The sequence below is a fragment of the Myotis yumanensis genome, unplaced genomic scaffold (assembly GCF_028538775.1).
Source record: "Myotis yumanensis isolate MYYU_CA2020_CCGP unplaced genomic scaffold, mMyoYum1.0.hap1 SCAF_11, whole genome shotgun sequence".
Taxonomy (NCBI): Eukaryota; Metazoa; Chordata; class Mammalia; order Chiroptera; family Vespertilionidae; genus Myotis; species Myotis yumanensis.
This window is the reverse complement of record NW_027223762.1, coordinates 11,886,625-11,908,754: the sequence shown is the minus strand read 5'-3', so window position 1 is coordinate 11,908,754 and position 22,130 is coordinate 11,886,625. Positions and strand designations below refer to the sequence as shown.

At 39.3% G+C, this 22,130-nt stretch overlaps 1 protein-coding gene across 3 annotated transcripts; it reads right to left on the bottom strand.

Moving 5' to 3' along the window:
- Window positions 1-1,863: 1,863 nt before the first annotated feature.
- On the bottom strand, window positions 1,864-22,048 carry ZNF512 (zinc finger protein 512). 3 transcript variants are annotated; one of them, XM_070428902.1, is made up of 14 exons: window positions 21,950-22,048; window positions 21,399-21,457; window positions 16,387-16,574; window positions 15,244-15,339; window positions 14,863-14,946; window positions 14,086-14,210; window positions 13,453-13,539; window positions 12,931-13,029; window positions 12,169-12,336; window positions 8,192-8,380; window positions 6,704-6,805; window positions 5,755-5,817; window positions 4,555-4,653; window positions 1,864-3,523 (listed from the first exon to the last, which is right to left on the bottom strand). In XM_070428902.1, the coding sequence occupies exons 1-14, from the start codon at window positions 21,977-21,979 to the stop codon at window positions 3,212-3,214; spliced, it is 1,701 nt and encodes a 566-aa protein (XP_070285003.1). In that variant the 5' UTR covers window positions 21,980-22,048; the 3' UTR covers window positions 1,864-3,211. The 3 variants fall into 3 exon arrangements, with proteins under 3 accessions (XP_070285003.1, XP_070285005.1, XP_070285004.1); XM_070428904.1 differs by lacking the exon at window positions 21,950-22,048 and adding an exon at window positions 21,565-21,590; XM_070428903.1 differs by lacking the exon at window positions 14,863-14,946.
- Between the last annotated feature and the right edge of the window lie 82 nt (window positions 22,049-22,130).

Sequence of the window (22,130 nt, the reverse complement as noted above, 5' to 3'; positions counted from 1 at the left end):
TAAACAACCAATCTAAGTTTATCCTCATTCCTTCTGGCCAACTCGGAACACAAAGGCAGTGTTTTTAAGGGTGTTTTTTTTAAGTTTGTGCCAATGGCCAGGTAGTTCCTATAGTTTTCACGAGGGAAAAAGTACTCTAATAAGAGCAAGATCAACACTTTGCAGAGTGACCTATTGTCTGATGCAGCCCTTAACAATTTTAGCTTTTGAGTGACTTGAGAAAATAAGGGAACATATCTCAGCTTTTACTTTTGAAAATGTTTATTGTGAAGAAATACCTCAAGAATTAATGAGGCGGCAGAATGCTTCTGCTTGTTTTTAGGAAAATGTTATTTTCCTAAAGTTTTAAATTTTTGGATACTTTTATTAAAGTCTCGTGCCATCTATTTCTCTAGCAACATCCTAAATCCTAAGATGATAAGTAAAATTACTTAGTGTTAAATATAGTACTATATATATTTTCTTACTATATATGCACTTAATACATTAAATGCTGTTTGTAATTATTATGTGCCATATATTTAGGCCTATTTAATAGAACTGGGAATAGTATTTTAAATTACTGTAGACATTTAGGGTAGGTGTTTTTTTGTTTGGGTTTTTTTGCACTTATATGATGGTTAGATCAGTGATTTTTTGGAATGCTGAATCCTAATAAAACCTCATATTTTAACATTGCTCCCCTATGAGAAAATATAATCAACTTTGTTCTCCAGAAATTATCAGTAATAAAAAAACTTAAAAATAATTTTGAATTGTCTTATTTATATGTAAAATGGATTCCTTTAAATTGGTTAAACAAAGGTCTCTCCCTCAATGTACCTTTAACTTCTAGCTTTAATAATGTTTCTGTTAAATATGTAGTTTCTTTATTAAACAAGTTTTGTTGTTAAAAAATAAAAGCCTACTTGGACTATAATTTACCCATTGATTTTATTGTTCCAATGTATTTTTTACTTCATCACTTTTCTCTCATTACTTTTGCTATCTTATACTTAGTAGTATGTATGCAAATAATAAAATTGCAACTTTAATGCAGAAGACTTTAGATAACATGCAGGTACCTTAAACTGAATACTTCAATTCATGAGTGGAAAGTACAGAAAGATGGCACTTGAAAAGCATGGTATCCAAGATAAATTTGGAACCTTAGTCTCTCTGGATGCAAAAACTCTAGGAAAATATACACCCAGGCTAATGAGATATTAGACTCTTTACTCTTCTGCTCTTAATTCCCCTCCTGCCATTGCTGGCCCAATTATCTAACTCAGGAATGGACAACTTCCATCTCATCTCAGTTTAGTTTTAATTCCTATCATCCCAGGTAGTGAATCTGGTGTTCTGCTCTCACGTCAATCTCTCCCCCTTTCTCTAAAATCAAGTAAGAACAAAGAATGCCTGTAAGGGCCTGGCATGAGATTGGGCAAGTTTCCTATACTTAATTCACTTTAATCTCAAATTATTCATTTTAGGCAGCAGGATCGGCAGAGAAGGTCAGGGTAGGAACGGCAGAGATGGGAGCGAAGCCCTATTCTTGCAGGAATCTTCCTGCAACAGGTCTCTAGTTTATTTATTAAAAAAAAAATGTTCGGTCATTTCGACGTATGTACATATGTGCTTTGTTGTTTATTATTTATTTACCACAAGTAAAGGTCAGGAATTGTTATCTTTCTTTTAAATTTTTTTTTTACTGTTTCACTTCATTACTGCTGTGTCTGTGCTCCATGTGAGTGACATAGGTGCTTATGTAGGTGGGTTCCGACTTACAGCGAAAATCGTGTTATGTCGCGCAGTAGGAACGGATCTCCGATGTAACCCGAGGACCTACTGTAGCAGGTCAGAGTCAATGAACAACTGGAAACATCAATCTAACAGTCATTTATTTCTTTTGTCATTGCCAAACATTTCCCAAGTCTTACCACAAATTAATATAACTTCTTCATTTCTTCTCCCTGACAATCCTCATCTACTGAAAGGGCTCTAAGAGCACAACTGCAAATGACAATGTACAGTGGATATACCATGTCCTTCACTTATTTCAAAACATCTAACAGCCCATTAGACATCAGCTAGGCATGAGGTACAGAAAAAGAATTTTTTTTCCAACTCCAGATAAATATCGGTATCTGGTGTCAAAGTCTCAGGATTAAAGACGACAGAACACACATAAAAGAGGATAGATAGCAATATTCTCAGAAAATTCAGACAGAGGTGGACTAAAGGGAGGGATGAGGACTTAGTGGGGTGTAGACTAGCAAGTGAGGTCAAGTCCAGGAGAGAAGGAACGAGTGTCTTGGCTACTGATCTTAGTGGCATTACCAGGAACACTAGGATTCTTATCAAAAAACCAGGGGCAATCAACCTGGTTATTTCTCAATCCTTAGAACCGAGAGGGCAAAACAAACTTCAGGAGGGCACCAATTATGACAACAGATGAGGAGGCCTCAAGCACCAGGAAAGTTGAGGCAGTAATTATTGCTTCTTCTAGTTTCTTCTTTCTAGCCACTTGAATGTTCGGTACATACTAGTCCTAAGGCTGCTTTTTTATGCCTGTGGGTCTAGTCAGTCACTGCTACTTGGGGCAGACAAAACACTTCCCAGTAGAATTAGTGTAGGGAAGTTCTAGCTTTTTCATCCTAAACCCAGTTCTTTCTTTCAATACTAAAACCATATTGAGAACAACCTCCATAAAGTTTGTTTCCCAAAAAGGGTAATCTTATTCTAGCTTCTAGGCATGTTATAGCACAAATACAAAATGATTAATCAGTATGGTTTTAAAAATTTAATGTGGAATTGTTTTATAAACTTGACGATGGAGATTACTAAATCAATAGAACTTCCAAGAACATTCTACACCCCAGGAAGAAAAGAACAACCAGTTTTCTTAGTCTTGTACAGGACAAGAGGGGCCTATGGTTGGCCTTAAGAGGGAGCTCTTTGGGCAAGATAAGAGAAAAATAATAGACTCCAATGAGGAATAGCAGGAAAACCTACCAAAAAAGGGTTGGGAAAGGGAGGTTGTTAAAGTGAGTAAGTAGGGAAAACAGTGAAATTTATACAGGAGCAAAGAGTTGAGAAAGTTGTAGCTTTTCACAAACAACTGAAAGAGGACATTTCTCTTCACTCAGCCCCTTAACTCAGTCCTCCACACAGGTCCCTGTGACAAGAGCATCCATCCATCCACTCTCCGAGGAGCGCTCTCACTGCCTGCCTATTTCCTTCCTCGTTTATGATTAGCCTTTGGGGGCTTTACTTTCTGGAACTGTGCTGGCACTGGTTCCTGCTCTGGTTCTTTACAGGAGGTCGACACTAGCAGTTCCTCGTTATTCCTCCTCTGATCTTTCCCTGCTCTAAGACTCAGCTCTGCTGGCTCAGGAAGCTCCATGCCAGCCTGCTGCCGCCTTCTCAGAGACCTCCTGCTCCTGTGCTGCTGTCTCCGCTTTTCTTCTTCTTGCTGCCGCTGCTTTATCTTCATCAGCTTTTCAAAGCTTTTGGTTGTTGCTGGGTTTACAACAAACCAATCCTACAAGGCAAAATAGAAACACTATCCAGTCAAAACATAGTGGAAAGCATAAAGAGGTATGGGAAGAATTTAAAAAGGCATGGTTAGGGCAAAACACAGAGTTTTTTAGTTTGAAAATTTACAAACCTTCAGAAACGTTATTAATTTAATGAACACCTAGATTTATCATTGTTCACCTCTCTCTCTTTTCCTTCCTTCCTTCTTTTTGCTGAACCATTTTGCAAGTTAGTTGCAAACAACATGTTACTTCATTCCTAAATACTTCACCATGTATCTGCCTAAGAACAAGGGTGTTCTTCTGCATAACTACAATGATCACATTTTGAAATATTAACATGGACACATTGCTATTATTTAATATAGTTAATATTCAAAATTCCTCAATTGTCTCAGTGTCCTTTATATTTGTTTCTATGCAGTATTTATTTTATTATTTTCTCTTAATATGTTTTTATTGATTTCAGAGAGGAAGGAAGAAAGAGATAGAAATATCAACGATGAGAGAGAATCATCAATCAGCCAGCTGGGCTCCATGAGGTATTTTAAGTAGCATTAAAAACAGGTCGTTCAAAGACGTTAGAGTATTAGAAGCCCAGCCGATGTGGCTCAGTGGTTGAGTGGTGACCTATGAACCAGGAGGTCATGGCTCGCTTGTGGGTCAGGGCACAGGTCCCGTGTGGGGCATGCAGGAGGAAGCCGATCAATGGTCCTTTCCCATCACTGGTGTTTCTATCTTTCTCTCCCTCTCCCTTCCTCTCTGAAATCAATTTAAAAAAAAAAAATTTTTTTTAAGAATATTAGAAAATGGAAGTAGAGAGACTGCTGTTAAATAAGAAGGTGTAAATTCAGCCTGGTTCCCAAATGCCTGATTTAACTGGATTGAACTCCAATGTCTCTGGTAACCGCTTCACTTTCCCTGACTGTCCTCGCCCACAAAAACAGACACAAAATCCATCTCTCCTATGGTGTATGGATGGGAAAAGGAAATATGATTAGAAGAGAAAAACACTGTGAGAAAGCAGGACCCTCACCTCAGCATGGACAGAGTTGATGTGATACTTGACACCACTCTCTGACACAAATTCTTTCTGACATAGAAGACACTTGTATTTTCCAGCCACAAAGTTTCCCTGTTTTAAAGAAAAGAGTATTATTGACAAACTCAGGAACACATACCTGGGCCACATGTAGGGACTATTATTGATGAAAAGAAGGGATTCTACTTCAGCAAAGGTAAGAAGGAAGAAAATCCAAAACAGCAATATATTTAGGAAAAACAGCTCGGGCAGACTACCACCACTATGTATCTATCCTAATGCAATTCTCTACCAAAACCTCCCACCCCCTCAACACAACCCAAAATCCTCCTACTTTTATTATGTGACATGTCACATCTTTCTATCTTCTCTTATTTGTGACTTCACTTCCAAGGTTCTCTTGGTTCCTCCCCCAAAATTATCAAACTTCTGAACTTCACTATAGGCACCAAAGTGTAATTCTCCCCAATATACTCCATTGCTGCAAAGAGTGCCTTAGAAATCCAGGATTAGGAGAGTATCATCCATAACACAGAGTTTAAGGACTCAGAAACTAAGGTCAAGACGACCAGCTCTTCAGCATTCCTGGACAGACTGGTTTGGATGCCTACAACCCTCTTATTGCCTTGAACTGAGACTCCTCTCCCCTCCTGAAGCTTTGTGTTTCCATGATGTTCAATTTGTTTGAAGAGATACTTCTAAAAGGGATTGGAAAGTGGCACCAATCCCCATGGCTGGTGGGTTGTAGGGCACCTGGGTCACAGTGGAAAAGACTCAGTGAGGTGATCTTAACCCGACACCTAGGGATCCCACCTCCCACCTCCCACCTCCCGAGGCCAGTATAGTTTAGATGCATTTAAGGATCTTCACTAGTCCAGTTAAGTGCATGTAAACTGACTCTAGAAAGTTTAAGGCCCAATAAGACAGGTCAGGTCCAGTGTGGTAGGGATTCAGAACTAATACATTTTTCTCCAAATTCTTCAATTGATATAACTTATGGCTATGTTGACCTTTTCTGCACTTTGAACATAACCTGGCATCCTACCCAATAATAGACCAAGATTCTTTGGGACATAAAAAACTAAATCAGCCTCTGAAGACAACAGAAAACAGGACGATTAGCTGTTCATCTAAACTGAATTCTCTTCTAGTTCAGAAGTCATGTTAAGATAAATAGTTCAGAAAGTTACAAACCAAAGTACAAGAGCCCAGGTGAGCTTTAAGGCCAGATACACTACTGTAGACAGCCTCACAACCCTGAAAAAAAAGAAGAAAAAACAACATGAGGACTATACAAAAGAGCATCATTCTCTCAGCAATCTGGTTGTTCACTATGACCAACCTTACGTTTATACCACAACCAAACAAGAAAAGAATTCACATGCAAGCCACAAAAGCAAGAAGGAAAACCAACAAACGGTAAAAATAAATAAATAAAAAGATAAAGAGGTAAACAAGTTGTTTACAAAAGCTTAACATATTCCCATCCCTGGTACTTTTTCTGATACTTAAACATAGAAAATTACACAGATTTTGTAAAAAAAATCTGCTTTCTTTAGTACAAATATCTTCCATTTCTTATATATCTACTCCTCTATAAAGTACTGTATATATAGGTAAGTTAGATTAAAGATGGCTGGAAATTCTCTGCCACTCTTCCCATCAAACAGTGGAGTCTGTTTATCCTCTCCTTGAATCTGGGTTAGCACTGTGATTCCTTTGACCAATAGAATGCCATGGAGAGATGCTGAACAAATTCTGCAACTAGGTCTTAAGAGATCTTCAGCTTCCACTTTCATATTCTTAGAATATGTACTCTGCTGGTAATCTAACTACCTGCTAGAGAGAGAGGCCATGTGGAGAGCCAAGCTCCAGATCAATTAGCTGCATAGAAGCCATTTTGGACATTCAGGTCCCATCTGAGTTTCCAGCTGAATGCAACCTATGAGTGATCTTAGCTGATGCCATGTACAGCAGGAAAACTATCCCGGGCATGACAAAATTATTACAGAATTGTGAACAAATAAAATAATTGATGTTAAGACTCTCAGGTTCAGGGGCTTTGTCACAAAGGAATAAATAACTGAAACAACAGCAGATGCCTGATAAACATTTACTGAATAAATGAATGAGAAAGAACCACCTGGTTAGGACACTCAATACGATGGTACTTCTTGATATCTGACTTCCATTTATGTAGTACTTCCTGGCTGAAGGTAGGTAGCCCAGGGCGAGTATATTTTAACTACAAAATAAGAAAGATTTTATGAAGAATCCAACTTCCAAAACACCCCAAAAGTTTCAACCCAACTCTTCAAGTAATTCTGGAGTTCCACAAGTATTTTTTCATATAAAAAAAAAATTGTAATATGTAAGACCCTTTAAAGTTCCTGAAACTACCCTACCCAGTTTGGCTCAGGGGATAGAGTATCAGCCCGCAGACCAAAGGGTCCCAGGTTTGATTCTGGTCAAGAGTACATATCTCAGTTGCAGGCTCAATCCCCAGTAGGGGGGTGTGCAGAAGGCAGCCAATCAATGATTCTCTCTCATCATTGAGGTTTCTATCTCTCTCTCCCTCTCCCTTCTTCTCTGAAATAATAAAAATATATATTTTTAAAAATGATAGGGGAATGTTAAAAAGAGCTTTTGATGGCCAAATCTGGGGCAATTTGAGCAGCAAAATAAATAATAATAGCATTGAATCATAGGCCATTGAATAAAATAAATACCCATGAGTCCACACTCATATAAAACAAATTAGAAGAAAAGAACAGAGCTGTCTCTTAATAATTGTAGAAGAAATGATGGAAACAAAAAAAAAAATCATTAAGCAAACACCACAGTAATAACTGCTGCAAGCATGAATCATTGATGGATGCTACAGTAAGTGGGTAGAAGTATGATAAAACACAGGTTAGTTATGTAGTCTCAATCTCTCCACAAAATATTCACTAATTAGAAAGGGGAAAATTGTAATTTTGCTATGAAAAAAACTGGACAACACACCCTAATCAAGCGTTTAGCATTTACCTCAGTTAAATATAAACTACTACATATGAACTAACAAAGTGGAAACACATTAGGCAAGGACCAAGCAAAAATTAATTTGGGAATTTAGGTACCCACGGGAATGGTCCAAAATTAAGAGGCTCCTTAAAGGAGCTTCTGAAATATACTGTTTCTCTAAGACCTACATGATCAGAAACACTGGAGCTGGATCAAATGTACTTAATTCCAAGGATAAAGAAGCAAAATATGCCCTAGCCAGTTCTGGCTCAGTGGATAGAGCATCAGCCTGCAGACCAAAGGGTTCCGGGTTCAATTCCGGGCAAGGGCACATACCTTGGTTGCAGGCTCCTCCTCGGCCTCGGCCCTGGCCAGGGCTCGTGCAGGAGGCAACCAATCAATGTGTTTCTCTCACATCAATATTTCTCTCTGTCTTTCCCTCTCACTTCCACTCTCTCTAAAAATCAATGAAAAAATGTCCCTGGCAGAGGATTAAAAAATAAAATTAAAAAAAGAAGCAAAGCATTGTTTATTGTACACTCACTCAAGTGCATTTACTCTTCTGTATGTAACAAGCATAGTATCAGACATACTCCTTCAAAAGTAATACAAGTTTCTACCTTACCTTCCGGTCATCAGGTATCAGATCCTGAAGAACCTTCCTCTTAGGCCATTCCTTGGCCAGTTCCACAGAGGCCAGCTCCTGCAGGTGGTACACAGCTATCTTGGCAGAACGCCTCTGAACTCTGCCCCCACTCTTTGGCTCCAGGCTCATCTCTTTTAAGCACTCTGGCTGTCCTGACCCTGGAAAGACCTGCAAAAATAAAACATAGCAAAACACAAGCCTGAGAAGTGTCTTCCATAAGAGGTGATTAAAGGCCGTCCTTTCTGCTCTCAATAGTAAAAGAGCTATTATTAGCTTGTAATCACTATCATAAAGCTCCACCATCTTAATGTACATTTTACCTCACATTATATACAAAAATTAACTCAAAATGGATAAGAGCCCTGTGTAAACCATAAAACAACAAAACTTCTAGGAGAAACCAAGGGATAAATTTTTGGTGATCCTAAGTATAATTTTGTTAAATGTATTTTTCAGTTACAATTAACATACAATATCATATTAGGGGTCTGATGGTTTATTGATGTGTCAACTTGGCTAGGCTGCAGTCATCAGTTATTCAAACACTAATCTAGGTGCTGATGTGGAAGTATTTTATAGATCTAATTAAAGTCCATAATCAGTTGACTTTAAGTAAGAGAGATGTGACAGAAGAAGGGGCAAGAGAGATTCAAAGAATGCGATAAACTCAATACTATTGTTGAAAATGAAGGGTCCATGAGCCAGGGAATGTAGGTGACCTTTAGAGCTGAGAACAACTCCTGGCCTACAGCAAGCAAGGAAATGGGGTCCTACAACAGCATGGGATAGAATTCTTAAACAACCTTAAGGAGCCTAGAAACAGATTTTCCCCTCAAGCCTCAGAAAGGAATGGCCCTAATGAAACTGATTCCAGCCTGGCGAGGCTCTACACGGGGGAGCCAGCTGAACCGACTGTACCTGGACTCCTGGCCTAATGAACTGTGAGGTAATATAGATGTATTGTTTAAGCCATTAGTTTGTGGTGATACTTTTTACAGCAGCAATAGAAAATTATACATTGGGTTGGGCAAAAATATCTTAGATACAAAAACAAAAGCATTATCCATAAAAGAAAAAAAAGATAAATTGTACTTGATCAAAATTAAGAAATCTGCTCTTTGAAGAACACTATAAAATATGAAAAGATGCTACAGAATGGGTGAAAATATTTGCAAAACACATCTGATAAAGGACTTGTGTCCAGAATATGTAAAAAACTCTGAATATTATCAAAACTTAATAGTAAGACAACAAAAACTCCAATAATAAAATGAACAAAGGATTTTAACAGACACTTCACAAACGAAGACACTTCACTAAAGATTGACATTGCCAATAAGTACATGAAAAGATGATCAACATCATTAAATTAGGGAAATGCAAAAGTAAACCACAGTAAAATACCACTACATACCTCAGAATGGATTTTTTAAATGAAACTGACAATTGCAAGTGCTGAGGAGGATGCAAAGCAACTGGAATTCTCATCCTTTGCTGGTGAGAAGACAAAATGGCATAGCCACTTTGGAAAACAATTTGGAAGTTTCTTATAAAGTTAAACATACATTTATCATATGACCTAGTAATCCCATTCCTAAGTATTTACCCAAGAAAAGTTAAAACTTATTTTCATACAGTAACTTTTAAAAAAATCTTTATTGTTGAAATTATTACATATGTCCTCTTTTTCCTCCTATTCACCCCTTCTAGTCCTACCCCACCCCACCCCCCAGGCCTTCACCACCCTATTGTCTGTATCCATGGATTATGCATACATGCATACAAGTTCTTCAAACCCACCCTCCCCCGCCTCCCCTCTGTTCCATGCTTCTATGTCTCTGGATCTATTTTGTTCATCAGTTTATTTTGTTCATTTGATTCCACATGAGTAAGATCATGTAATATTATCTTTCTCTGACTGACTTATTTCACTTAGCATAATACTCTCCAGGTCCCTCCATGCTGTCTCAAAGGGTAAGAGATCCTTCTTTTTTTTTTTTTTTTTTTTTTTTTTTTTTTTTCAACTTAGAATATTCATATATTTTTAATTTTTTTTTTCTTCTTTTTTTCAACTTTTTTTTTTTTTTTATTTTTATTTTCCTCTTAAAGTATTACAAAGGGTATTACATAAGTATCCTTCCCCCCCCCCCCCCGCCCTTGACAAACCACTACCCTCCCTTACCCCCCAGTGTCTTATGTCCATTAGTTATGCTTATATGCATGCATACAAGTCCTTCGGTTGATCTCTTACTCCCCTCCCTCCTGCCCCCCAACTCTCTCTGGCCTTCCCACTGCAGTTTGACAATCAGTTTGAGGCAGCTCTGCCTCTGTATCTATTATTGTTCAAAAGTTTGTAATGGTCTTTATTATCCATGAATGAGTGAGATCATGTGGTATTTTTCCTTCATTGACTGGCTTGTTTCACTTAGCATAATGCTCTCCAGTTCCATCCATGATGTTGCAAATGGTAGGAGTTCCTTCTTTTTAACAGCAGCATAGTATTCCATCGTGTAGATGTACCACAGTTTTCTAATCCATTCATCTACTGATGGGCACTTAGGCTGTTTCCAGATGGAGATCCTTCTTTTTTACTGCTGCATAGTATTCCATGGTGTAAATGTACAATAGCTTTTTTATCCACTCATCTACTGATGGGCATTTAGGCTGTTTCCAGATCTTAGCTATTGTAAATTTCACTGCTATGAATATAGGGGTGTGTATAGTCTTTCTGATTGGTGTTTCAGAACTCTTAGGATATATTCCTAGAAGTGGGATCACTAGGTCAAATGGCAGTTCCATATTTAATTTTTTGAGGAAACTCCATACTGTTTTCCATAATGGCTGCACCAGTTTGCATTCCCACCAACAGTGTCATACAATAACTTTTTTTGTTTTTGTTTTTATTGATTTTAGAGGGAGGAGAAAAGGGAGAGAGAGAAACATCTATAGGCTACCTCCTACACTCCCCGCACTGGGTACCAAGCCTACAACCCAAGTATGTGCCCTGACGGGGAATTGAATCGGCAATCTTGGTGAATGGGACAACACTCAAACCACTGAGCCACACCAGCCACAGCTCATACAATAACTTTTAAGTAAATGTTTATAGCATCTTTATTCATAATTACCCACAAATGAAAATAACCAAACATTTTTCTACTGGTAAATGGATAAACAAATTGTGAGACATCCATATAATGGAATCCTAGATACAAATTAAAAGGAATAAACTAATGATACATGCCAACATATAAATGAATCTCAAATGCATTATGCTAAGTGAAATTAGCCAGACTCAAAAGTTTGCATACTGCATGATTCCATTTACATGATATTCTAAAACAGGCCAAACTATAAAGACAGAAAATAGATCAGTGGTTGCCAGGGGTTGGGAATGGTGAGAAGAACTGATTACAAAGAGACATAAGGGAATTTGGGGGAGATTATCAAACTGTTCTATATCTTGATTATGGTGGTGGTTACATGACTATTATGAAGTTGACAAAACTTTTATAACTGTACACCAAAAGGGTGAATATTAATTGCCATATGTAAATTATATCTTGAAACGTAACTCTTAAAACAAACATGAGGTGAGGGGAATGTAGAAATGTAATCAGAAAAAAAAGTCAAGACAAATAAATTGGAATACAGAAAACAGCCAGACAGATTCCCACAAATTTCTAGCTAAGGGATTCAGAATGCCTTAAGCTTTAAAAAATAATAATGTGTTTACTTCTGCCTAGACAGTACAATGAACTTTGATTTCTCTAAGCTAAGAATATTCAAAAGGCAGAAATAAGAGAACAAAGGAAGAACAAGGAAAAGAGAACAAAAGCATTCATAATTAAATGAGGATACAAAGGAGGAACCAAGAATATATGGAAAGATGTAGGGCTAAACAGCTACCACAGAATATATCCCCAAACAGGGTCTGGAAAGTAATTGGTACTCACAGGCCCATGCTCTGACCTCAGGTGATACGCAAGTCCAGCCTTCGATCTATACGGCTTCCCACAGTGGTGACACTTCAAGATCATCTCCTCCAGCTCCGCAGCCTCTTTGCCACATTTTCTGACATGGTACAGATATCCCATGATGCTGGTGAAGCTACTAGAGCAACTCTGAACACAGGAGAGAAACCGAAACTATAATCTTATATCTTTTGACATGATCTCTAAATTTCTCCACAGCCACAGGCAGTCAACCACCACTCCACACAAATAGACCCTCTGATGTCACTAGACCCTCTCCAGCATTTCCCATTGGCACACCCCCGTCTTGTCCCTGGCCCGACGGCTGCTCTGTCTACCACCAAGCATCACATTCAATGTTCAGTCCACATTTAACAAACTAGAACTGTACACCTCTTGTGTGTCAGAGCTTCCTCCTTAGTCTATGATCCAATATCCAATGCCCAGCAATATCAAAGTTTCTCACAGTGAGGTTACTAGGATCTCTTCGTCACACCAAAGAAAGGGTGGCAAAGAAACCCCTTAAAACAAAGTATAAAGGGAAAAAAATAATTTTTTGGAGATGAGAAAGAAAATAAAGACCTATTAATGAGTTCAGGAGACCTGGAAAAGCGGGAGCCACTCTTTTGCTGGAAGATGATACCGAACCAGGTCTACAAGGGAGGAGGAGAAATGGAAGAGAATAACAGGTAGACATGGATCTAAGACTCCAGGCAGAAGGAGGTGCTGTCCTCGGGTTCTTACCTCACGCATGCACCTAAGCTTTCCCAGTCTCTTTAGAACTGTTCGGAGCCGTTCCCTCTCACTTGGCTCATCTATTTCATCTCCGGCCTTCAAAATGGGCTAGAAAGCAAGAGAAGCAAACAAGCGGATAATTCATGAAAAGACAGATATAGAAAAAAATTATATCGTAGAAGAATCAAGGACTAGACTAGCACCTAAGCTGATGCCCATGAAGCCTATGTCATCTGACTCCTGGCTTTCTCTATCTCCTAGACCTAGACAGACAAGGAAGTGAATGTAATGGAAGTTAGAGTTCTAAGCCTCTACCTCCCAGGGTATGAACCTTTGGGACTAACCTAAACACACAAATACCAATATATCCACCACAAAGGTTTCATTGTACATAGGTCTTCTATTGAAAGGGTCTTCTTACTCACACCCCTGTAAAGTCCCAGAGCCTTAGCCATCTCCACTGAGTTATCTATACTCATCTAAGACACCCAAACACCACGTAGGCTCATGTAGGACAGAAGACACTCTTACCAAACTATTATGATTTGCCATGACGTGATACTTCATCCCTGCCAGTGAACGAAGTTGTTTCCCACAATGATGGCAAGTAAACATTTCCTACAGAGAAAAAATACTGCTCAGTGCCAGACTATTCAACAGAGAAAAAGAATGCCACAAAGTCCTATTCAAATGCTGTCCTCTGTATCTTCTTTATTTCCCAAACTCAACAGTCAATAAATCTCAAAATCCCACAAGCTCCATGTCACATCCTCAAGGAAAAAGAATTAAAGGCAATTCATTTCTTAAAAAACAGAAACTACCATTTACTGAGTGCCAATACTTGCCAAATAACGGAGCAGGAATTTAGCATGTATTATTTCTTTCTTATCCTCTAATAAACTACCCAAAGTAGTAATTATTTTATTTCTATTTTATAAATGAGGAAACCAAGTCTCACACATAAAAAGCTAAATGATACAACTAGTCAGTGGCTGATTAAAGATTGAAACCCAAGTCTGTCACAGTCCAAAGCCTATGTTTTCCCTATGACCCAATGTTGCCTCTTCTCCGTGGTAATCAGCATACCCAACACAGTGCCAGATGTCTAAACTTTGGGTAAAAGATCATAATATAACAGTCATGAAATGCCACAAAATATCTAACCTGTTTGCAGTTTTCCATGTGTTTCTTTAAGCCCTCTATGGTCTTCCTCCCCACTGCCTGGCAGGTAGGACAAGAGACACTGCCTTTATCCACAATTTCTAAGTACCATTGCTCCTCTAAACTGCCTACAAAGAAGATAAAAGAACATGATATAATCTGTGGTACTCTCCAGAAACAAAAAGCACAATTCCAGCACTTAGGAAAAGTATCACAAAATGGTTTTTCCCCTTCCTGGGGAAGAGTCTCCTATTGTTTATAACTTCTAGAAATAATTTTTTTCAGACAAGTGAGGAGTTTCTGAAACCTCTACTCAATTCCCCATGATTAAAAAACATCAAAGAAACATCCAAATCCCAATGCTAGGCAACATTTATTTTCCAGCTTTATTGAGATATAACTGACAACAGGCAACATTTTTCATAGCAGCATTTAATAATGGGATACTGAGATATGTAACAGCCAGTTTGCTGAGTGCTTCCTATGTCTGAGACTTTGTTAAATGTTTTTATCCCATTTAATTCTCACAGTTCTGACTGCCTTTATTATCCCTATTTAGAGTCAAGGAAATTGAAGGTTGCAGAAATTAAATTGAGGCAGATGAGAAAATTAATGAAGAGCCAAAACTTGAACAAGGGTCTGTCTGACCTTCAAACCCATGCTATTATTTCCTGTGCCTTCTTAAAGAAATGCTTTTCTACATCATTCCTTTACCAACAATAACAACAAAAATCAGAATGAGAGAACTAGATCCCACAAAGCTTCCAACAGAAAGCATACCTGCTGCATAAGCTGGTGGTTCCTTCCGAATACGACGAGCCTGGGATTTGGGATTAGGCTGAGTTTTAGGCCGTTGCTTCCTCCCTGACGCAAGACAGAAACTTGAAGCCCAACATATCACCTTTGCTAACCCTTCTCTAGTACCAAAATCTCTTCCCTCCTCTCCTCAAAACCCTATGCCCCAGTCCCTTAACCAACTGATTCCTTAAATCATGACAGAAGGAAAATGAGGGTAAAATAAGGCAGGATGGAAGCCATGCCTTGCCTAAAAATTCAAAGGGTTCAAAAATGTTTCAAGGGCCAAACCCTAAAGTCTCTCTCCCTCAAAGAGTAAAGCCCAGGTACCCAAGGGAAAAAGAACTAGCCAAGTTACTCCATTACCATACAGCTTATGCTTCTTCTGAGGAAATTCTCGATAATCTTCATCTTCTTCCTGCCTGGGTTTCCTTTTTCCTTTGGTTGATACTCCACCTGACCCTGAAATATCATACACACGAGACCTAAGTAGGGTCTAGAAGTAAACATCTGGGCCTGCCTTCAAAACATCACTCACAAGACCCTCCGGCAGTGGTTCTCAACCTTCCTAATGCCGCGACCCTTTAATACAGTTCCTCATGTTGTGGTGACCCCTAACCATAAAATTATTTTCGTTGCTACTTCATAACTGTAATTTTGCTACTGTTATGAATCGTAATGTAAATATCTGATATGCAGGATGTATTTTCATTGTTTGCGACCCACAGGTTGAGAACCGCTCCAGAGGAAAAGCGTTAGCAAGCACAGACCTCAGAAGTGCCTGTGACATTGTTAAAGAAGTTGGTATAGCTCTTCATTAACCTCCCTTTCCTTTTGTATTGCTCTCTATCACAAGGGATGAAGAGCTCTCTGTGGATAATAAGAGCCTCCAGGCAGGGCACTTTGTTTCATCTTGATCTGAGGGTAACACTGAGGCAGAAGTTTTCAAAATAATGGGCTACGAAGGACCCTTGAGATTATGAATATCAAGAAAAACCAGCCCCTAAACCCTCAGCAGAGGATCAAACTAGAACAAGGGGAAAGAGGTTCAAATCACGAAGAGGAAAGATTGATATATCCTAAAGGAGTAAGATCAGCAAAATTTATTCTATAAAACAGAGAGACCATTCCCAAAGTTAACAGTATGTGATAGCCTTAAAAAAATTAATCACTAACAAGAAACACGTATGTGGTACTTAATACTCGAAGGGCCACGTATAGCAGCTACCTCAAAATATAACTTTAGAGAATGCTCTGTCTTGGGAATAAGATACAGAGAATGAGTATGGCTCAGTGGTTGGACGTCAACCCACGGACTAAGAGGTCACCGGTTCGATTCCTGGTCAGGGCACATGCCCAGATTATGGGCTTGATCCCGAGTAAGGGGCAGGCAGGAGGCAGCCAATTGATGTTGTTGTTTCTCTCTCATCAATGTTTCTCTCTCCCCCTCTCCCTTCCTCTCTCTCTAAAATCAATAAAAACATTTTTAAAAAGTTATGAAAATAATACCTTCAACATGGGGAGTAGCAGCTGGCTTGATCCTTCTCATCTTCATACAGTAGGTAGATTTTCGGAAGGTTGCTGGAAAATCACTTACTGGTTCACATGACGAGGCAGATGATGAGCCGCTGAAGGAATCATCGTGAGGAATAGTGTACTGGAAACTGTTATCCTTTATGGAGCACTTGGTCCTGCTACTAATATGACACAAAGATATATACCGTAAAGGAGGGTGTGGAATAAAGTTCCTATTAATTATTTTATATCATTAAGAAGATAACCAACTTGGTTACCTTTGTAAAAACAAAGAAGTCTGATAATAAAAACAATTTAGATTATAATCTTCAAACAATTACAACAGTTGATCTAACACAACACATACAACTAGTATTATACTTCATTATAACCAGAAAGAGTAAGCTGTTCACATAAATGAATACTCTGCAGCCTAAGAAGGCATTCCTTCCTAGATTCATCCAAGAAAAGAAAGCAGTCTAAAGTAATAGGGTATTCTGTGGCCAGAAGATCCCCTGGATCTGTAACCAGGTATGTTCAGGTCTCCTTATTTCTCAGAGGGTCAGTAACTAGGTAATATATCTGAGAATAAAGGAACAGAACAGTTTGTAGGCCCTAGCTTGATCCATGTGCCTTCTCCCTTAGCCTTCTCCCTAAACCCTGTCAGAGCTACCCTATCTTACTTAGGCAACATGATACTTAGCTCCTATAGCTAAAGGAAGGGTGCCATCTTGTCTTAGTTAAGCTGGCTAAGAAATCTGATATACAGTTGGACCCAAATTCCCAAATCCAAGACAAGTCAGTATGTCATTAACAAACTTAATGATTAACTACAAAATATCTTCTAGGTGGCTCAGGATATGGGAAAACAACAGTTGTCAAGGTGTGAGGCCACTTTATTTTTTTTTTTAATGTTTTTATTTATTTATTTTCCATCTTTATTGTTGAAAGTATTACATATGTCCCCTTCCCCTTCCCCCCACCCGCTCCAGCCCACCACCACCCCCTGCCCCAGGCCTTCATCGCCCCAGTGTCTGCATCCATGGATTAGGTACATATGCATACAAGGTCTTTGGCTTATTACTAAGTGTGAGACCACTTTAGATTTATGGTTTAGAAAGGTCATTCTGGATGCTGTATGGAAGATGATACATGGAGAAAAAATGAATAAAGGAAGTTGTATGGATGAGATGATGAAGGCATGAACTATAAGGTTTTGTAGTAAAGGTAAGCTGACATATTCAAGATAACACTTTAGAGGTATACCTGGTAAGAATTAAAGATAGAAGTTTAAGGAGCAGGGAGTTGGAAGAAATACAGGTGACCATTCTTAAGAAACTATTGATAGTAAGTAAAATTGATAGAAGTAATAAACCATTTCACACAGAGACATGAACATAACTAAAAAGCATACTATTTTTTAAAAATATACTTTATTGATTTTTTTTTACAGAGAGGAAGGGAGAGGGATAGAGAGTTAGAAACATCGATGAGAGAGAAACATCAATTAGCTGCCTCCTGCACACGGCCCACTGGGAATGTGCCTGCAACCAAGGTACATGCCCTTGACAGGAATCGAACCTGGGACCCCTGAGTCCGAAGGCCAACGCTCTATCCACTGAGCCAAACCGGTCAGGGCTAAAAAGCATACTATTGAATGAAAAGAGAAACAGAACAAGATCTATAGTACAATGTCAATTCAGTAAATATAAAAAAAATACACATGTAAATATTACTAGCTATTTTGCAAGAATTTATAAATACAGGAGTAGGCAAAAGTAGGTTTACAGCCCTGGCTGGTGTGGCTCAGTTGATTGGGCTTCATCCTGGTCAGGCACATGCCTGAGTTTTGGGCTTGATCCCTTGTAGGGGCTGTGCAGGAGGCAGCCGATGGATGATTCACTCTCACATTAATGTTTCTCTCTCTCTCTCTCACATTGATGTTTCTCTCTCTCCCTCTCTCCCTCTCCTTTTCTCTCTCTTTCTAAATATCAATTTAAAAATCTAAAAAAAAACACAGTAGGTTTACAATTGTTTGAATGGAAAAATATAATAATTACTAAATAATTATCTACAATAATAAAAGCATAATATGCTAATTAGACCGGACTTCCTTCCAGACAAAGCCAGGGCTGCAGGGGAAGCCTGGGTCCCGGGTGCCTGCAAGGGGCCAGAGGGAAGCTGGTGCCGGCAGCCAGGGGAAGGAAGGCCTACTCTTGCACAAATTTCATGCATTGGGCCTCTAGTATAAAAATAAACTCTGTATTTTGCATACTCACAATTGTAAACCTACTTTTGACCACGCCTCTATTTAAGGGTAAATATCAAACTTGTTAACATGGTTGTCTATTGGGAGGAAGGGGATGGACATGGGAATAAGAAAAAATAACAGGGACTGATAATGTCAAATGTTACAAAAAGGGCAAAATGATTTTCAGCTCTCTACACATGAGCTCCAATTTAATACAAAGAAGTCCTGGTTCTGGCATAGTGGCATAAGCCCACCATTCCTGCTGATTATAACTAAGAACTCTGGACTCTGAAAAGTAAGTAAAATCACGTGGGTTGGGGAGAAGAGTCAAAAAATGAGCGTAGCCAAAACCGGTTTGGCTCAGTGGATAGAGCGTCGGCCTGTGGACTGAAGGGTCCCAGGTTCGATTCCGGTCAAGGGCATGTACCTGGGTTGCGGGCACATCCCTCGTGGAAGATGTGCAGGAGGCAGCTGGTCGATGTTTCTCTCCCATCAATGTTTCTAACTATCTATCTCTCTCCCTTCCTCTCTGTAAAAAATCAATAAAATATATTTAAAAAAAAAAAAAATGAGCGTGTATTTCCCAGTTTTTCCCCCTCACCTGTGGCTTTGCAACAAGGGTGGACCCCACTTGCAGAGCATCATGGCCAGTCTAAATTCCAATAGAATCTACACCTTTCTGTCCAGAGAAACCAGGAAGAGGGATACCTATAGAGTGTGTGTGTGGTGGGGGGAGTCGTAGAGAAGAGATAGGCAAAAAAAGGATCCCATAATTTTGGGTATGAATCCACACAAATCACATCTTAGCCTGAGCTATGTATGTCTGGAGCATACCCAAACCAGCTTTTGTAAAGGCTTAGAAAAGAGAAATAAGATTTGAACAAATGTACAAGTCTCAGACCAACCCCTGAGCTACTAGTGTGAGATGGACCCAAACCAATGTATCAAAAGCTTTGAGAGCAAAAACAAGTTTTGAAACGCCCCAAAAAAAGTCTCAGACTAACCCATGAGCTATTTATGTACAAAACAGACCTAAACTATCATAGCAAAGACTCAAAGAATGGAACTGATATTGAACCAATGCCCTCAAAAGGCAAAACAACTTATGGTCTGAACCTAAACAGGTTACCTACTAAAATAAAAACATTAACATTTCCCAGAAGATTCTGAAACAACCCAGAGTCTATAAATATAGCATTCACAATCTTGAGAATTCCAAAATTATGCAATATACAATCAGGAAAATGTGAGCAAATTCTCAAAGAAACAGATGATAAAGAGATGACAACCCCAAGATAATCTAGATGTTGGAACTATCATAAACTTTAAAACAACTATTATAACTATGCTCCATGAAATAAAACACATTTGAAATGAAGGAAAAGGTACTAGATTTATCAGGGTGATTACTTTGTAAGTTATATGTCTAAGCACTATGTTGTACACTTGAAACTGATATAATGTTGTATGTCAATTGTAACTGAAAAATGTTTAAAAAAACACAATGAAACAATATTATATACCCACTAAATTAGCTAAAATTAAAGACTTACTCTCATACACTGCTGGCAGGAATGTAAAACAATACCACCGTTTTGGAAAACAAGTAATGTCTTGTAAAGTTAAACACACTCCTGACATATGACCCAACCATCTTAAATGCTAAATACCATCCTAGTCAACAAATACCATCTCAGATATTTATCAAGCGAAACGAAAACATTTTTCCACACAGAGACTTGCACAAGAATGTTCATAGCAGCTTTACTGTAATACCCCCAAACTGAAAATAACCCAAATATTCATCAAGGTAGATGGCTAAATAAATTATGGTCTGTCCATAATGGAATTCTATTCAGTATTAGAAACTAACTTTCATTCAAAATCATTATTCTGAGTGAAAGAAATCATCCAAAAAGACAACATAATGTATACTTTATATAAAATCCTAGAACATGCAAACCACTGTAGAGTGACAGAAAACAGGTCAGTCAGTGGTGTCTGGAACATAGATATTTAGTAAATGTTATCTGAATGAATTAATCCCTTCCAATGAATACCTAGTTAACTATTTTTTGCATTAAAATGTAAAAGCTTAGCACATTCAATATACAAAATACACCAGTCTGGAAGCCAAATAGTTTGAAAATACAAGAATGTCTTTAGCCCTAACGGGTTTGGCTCAGTGGCTAGAGCGTCAGCCTGCGGACTGAGGGGTCCCGGGTTCGATTCTGGTCGAGGGCGTGTGCCTTGGTTGCGGGCACATCCCCAGTGGGGTGTGTGCAGGAGGCAGCTGATCAATGTTTCTCTCTCATCGATGTTTCTAACTCTCTATCCCTCTCCCTTCCTCTCTGTAAAGTATCAATAAAATATATTTTTTTAAAAAAGAATGTCTTATAGTCATTTTTATTATTCCTTCCTATGTTCATCAACATATCCATGAGTACATAAATGGAGAGCTACACTGAGTCCCACCTTCCATTTTTATTATAATTCGTACTTTTGCAAGCTAAGTTTTTCTCTGAGTTTAGACCTGCCCTGTCCAATCAGGTAGACATTAGCTACAGGTGGCTATTCAAATTTAAAATAATTCAAATTTAAAGCAACTTAAAATAGTTTCTCATACTAGCCACACCTCAAGAGCTCAAAAGCCATAGGTGGCCAGTAGCTACAGTGCCGGGCAGTGCGGATACAGAAAATGTTCATCATCACAGATAGTTCTAATTACAAATGCACCTCAGAAAACCTCACTTACGTCTTAGTTCCCACGATCCTCGTGCTCCTCTGCTGCTTAAAGGATGTGGGTCCCGAAGTCTATCAAACGCAAGCACATGAGTGAATGCCGGGGATCTCTGAACCTTGACCACGAAAAGACAGTTCCCCCGAGCCCAGAAGACACGAAGCTCTCCCGGGGCAGCTACCTCAAACCGAAGGAGGCAGGGCTTTTTTTAGGAAAAGTGTGCCGTCCTATCTTCCTAGGGCAGGTGACAACACCAGAGCCTTCATCTTCCCCATTCTGAAAACCCTGTCTGGATAGAGGCTCTAAAGGGAGGAGAAAAGAGAGGACAATGGATATGGGAGGCATTGGATTCTGTAAAAAGAACAGAAACGAATGGCAATGTGGCGACGCGCTGACTCCAAGGTGGGGAGGCACCGGCAGCGGAGGAGTGGGGAGAAAGAGGGGCACAGGTAGCTCTGACCTAGCGGGGTGGGGCCTGCGAGGGGCTCGGGACAAAAGCGAGGCCCGCGTGCCGCGGGCTCCACAGCGCTCCCGCGGAAGCGTAACGGCCAAACCGGGAAACTCACGGCGGGTCCTGCACCGAGCCTGGAAGACATCACTCCCTCTCCGCGCCTAACAAATTCACCCCGGGGCTCCAGCCAGACCAACGCCACTCCTGCTCGCCTCGCCTCTCCCGGATGTGGAGCCTGCGCAGTCGGCGCCGCGCGACTCCAGCCCGCACGCCCACTTCCGCCGGGCGGCTTCCGA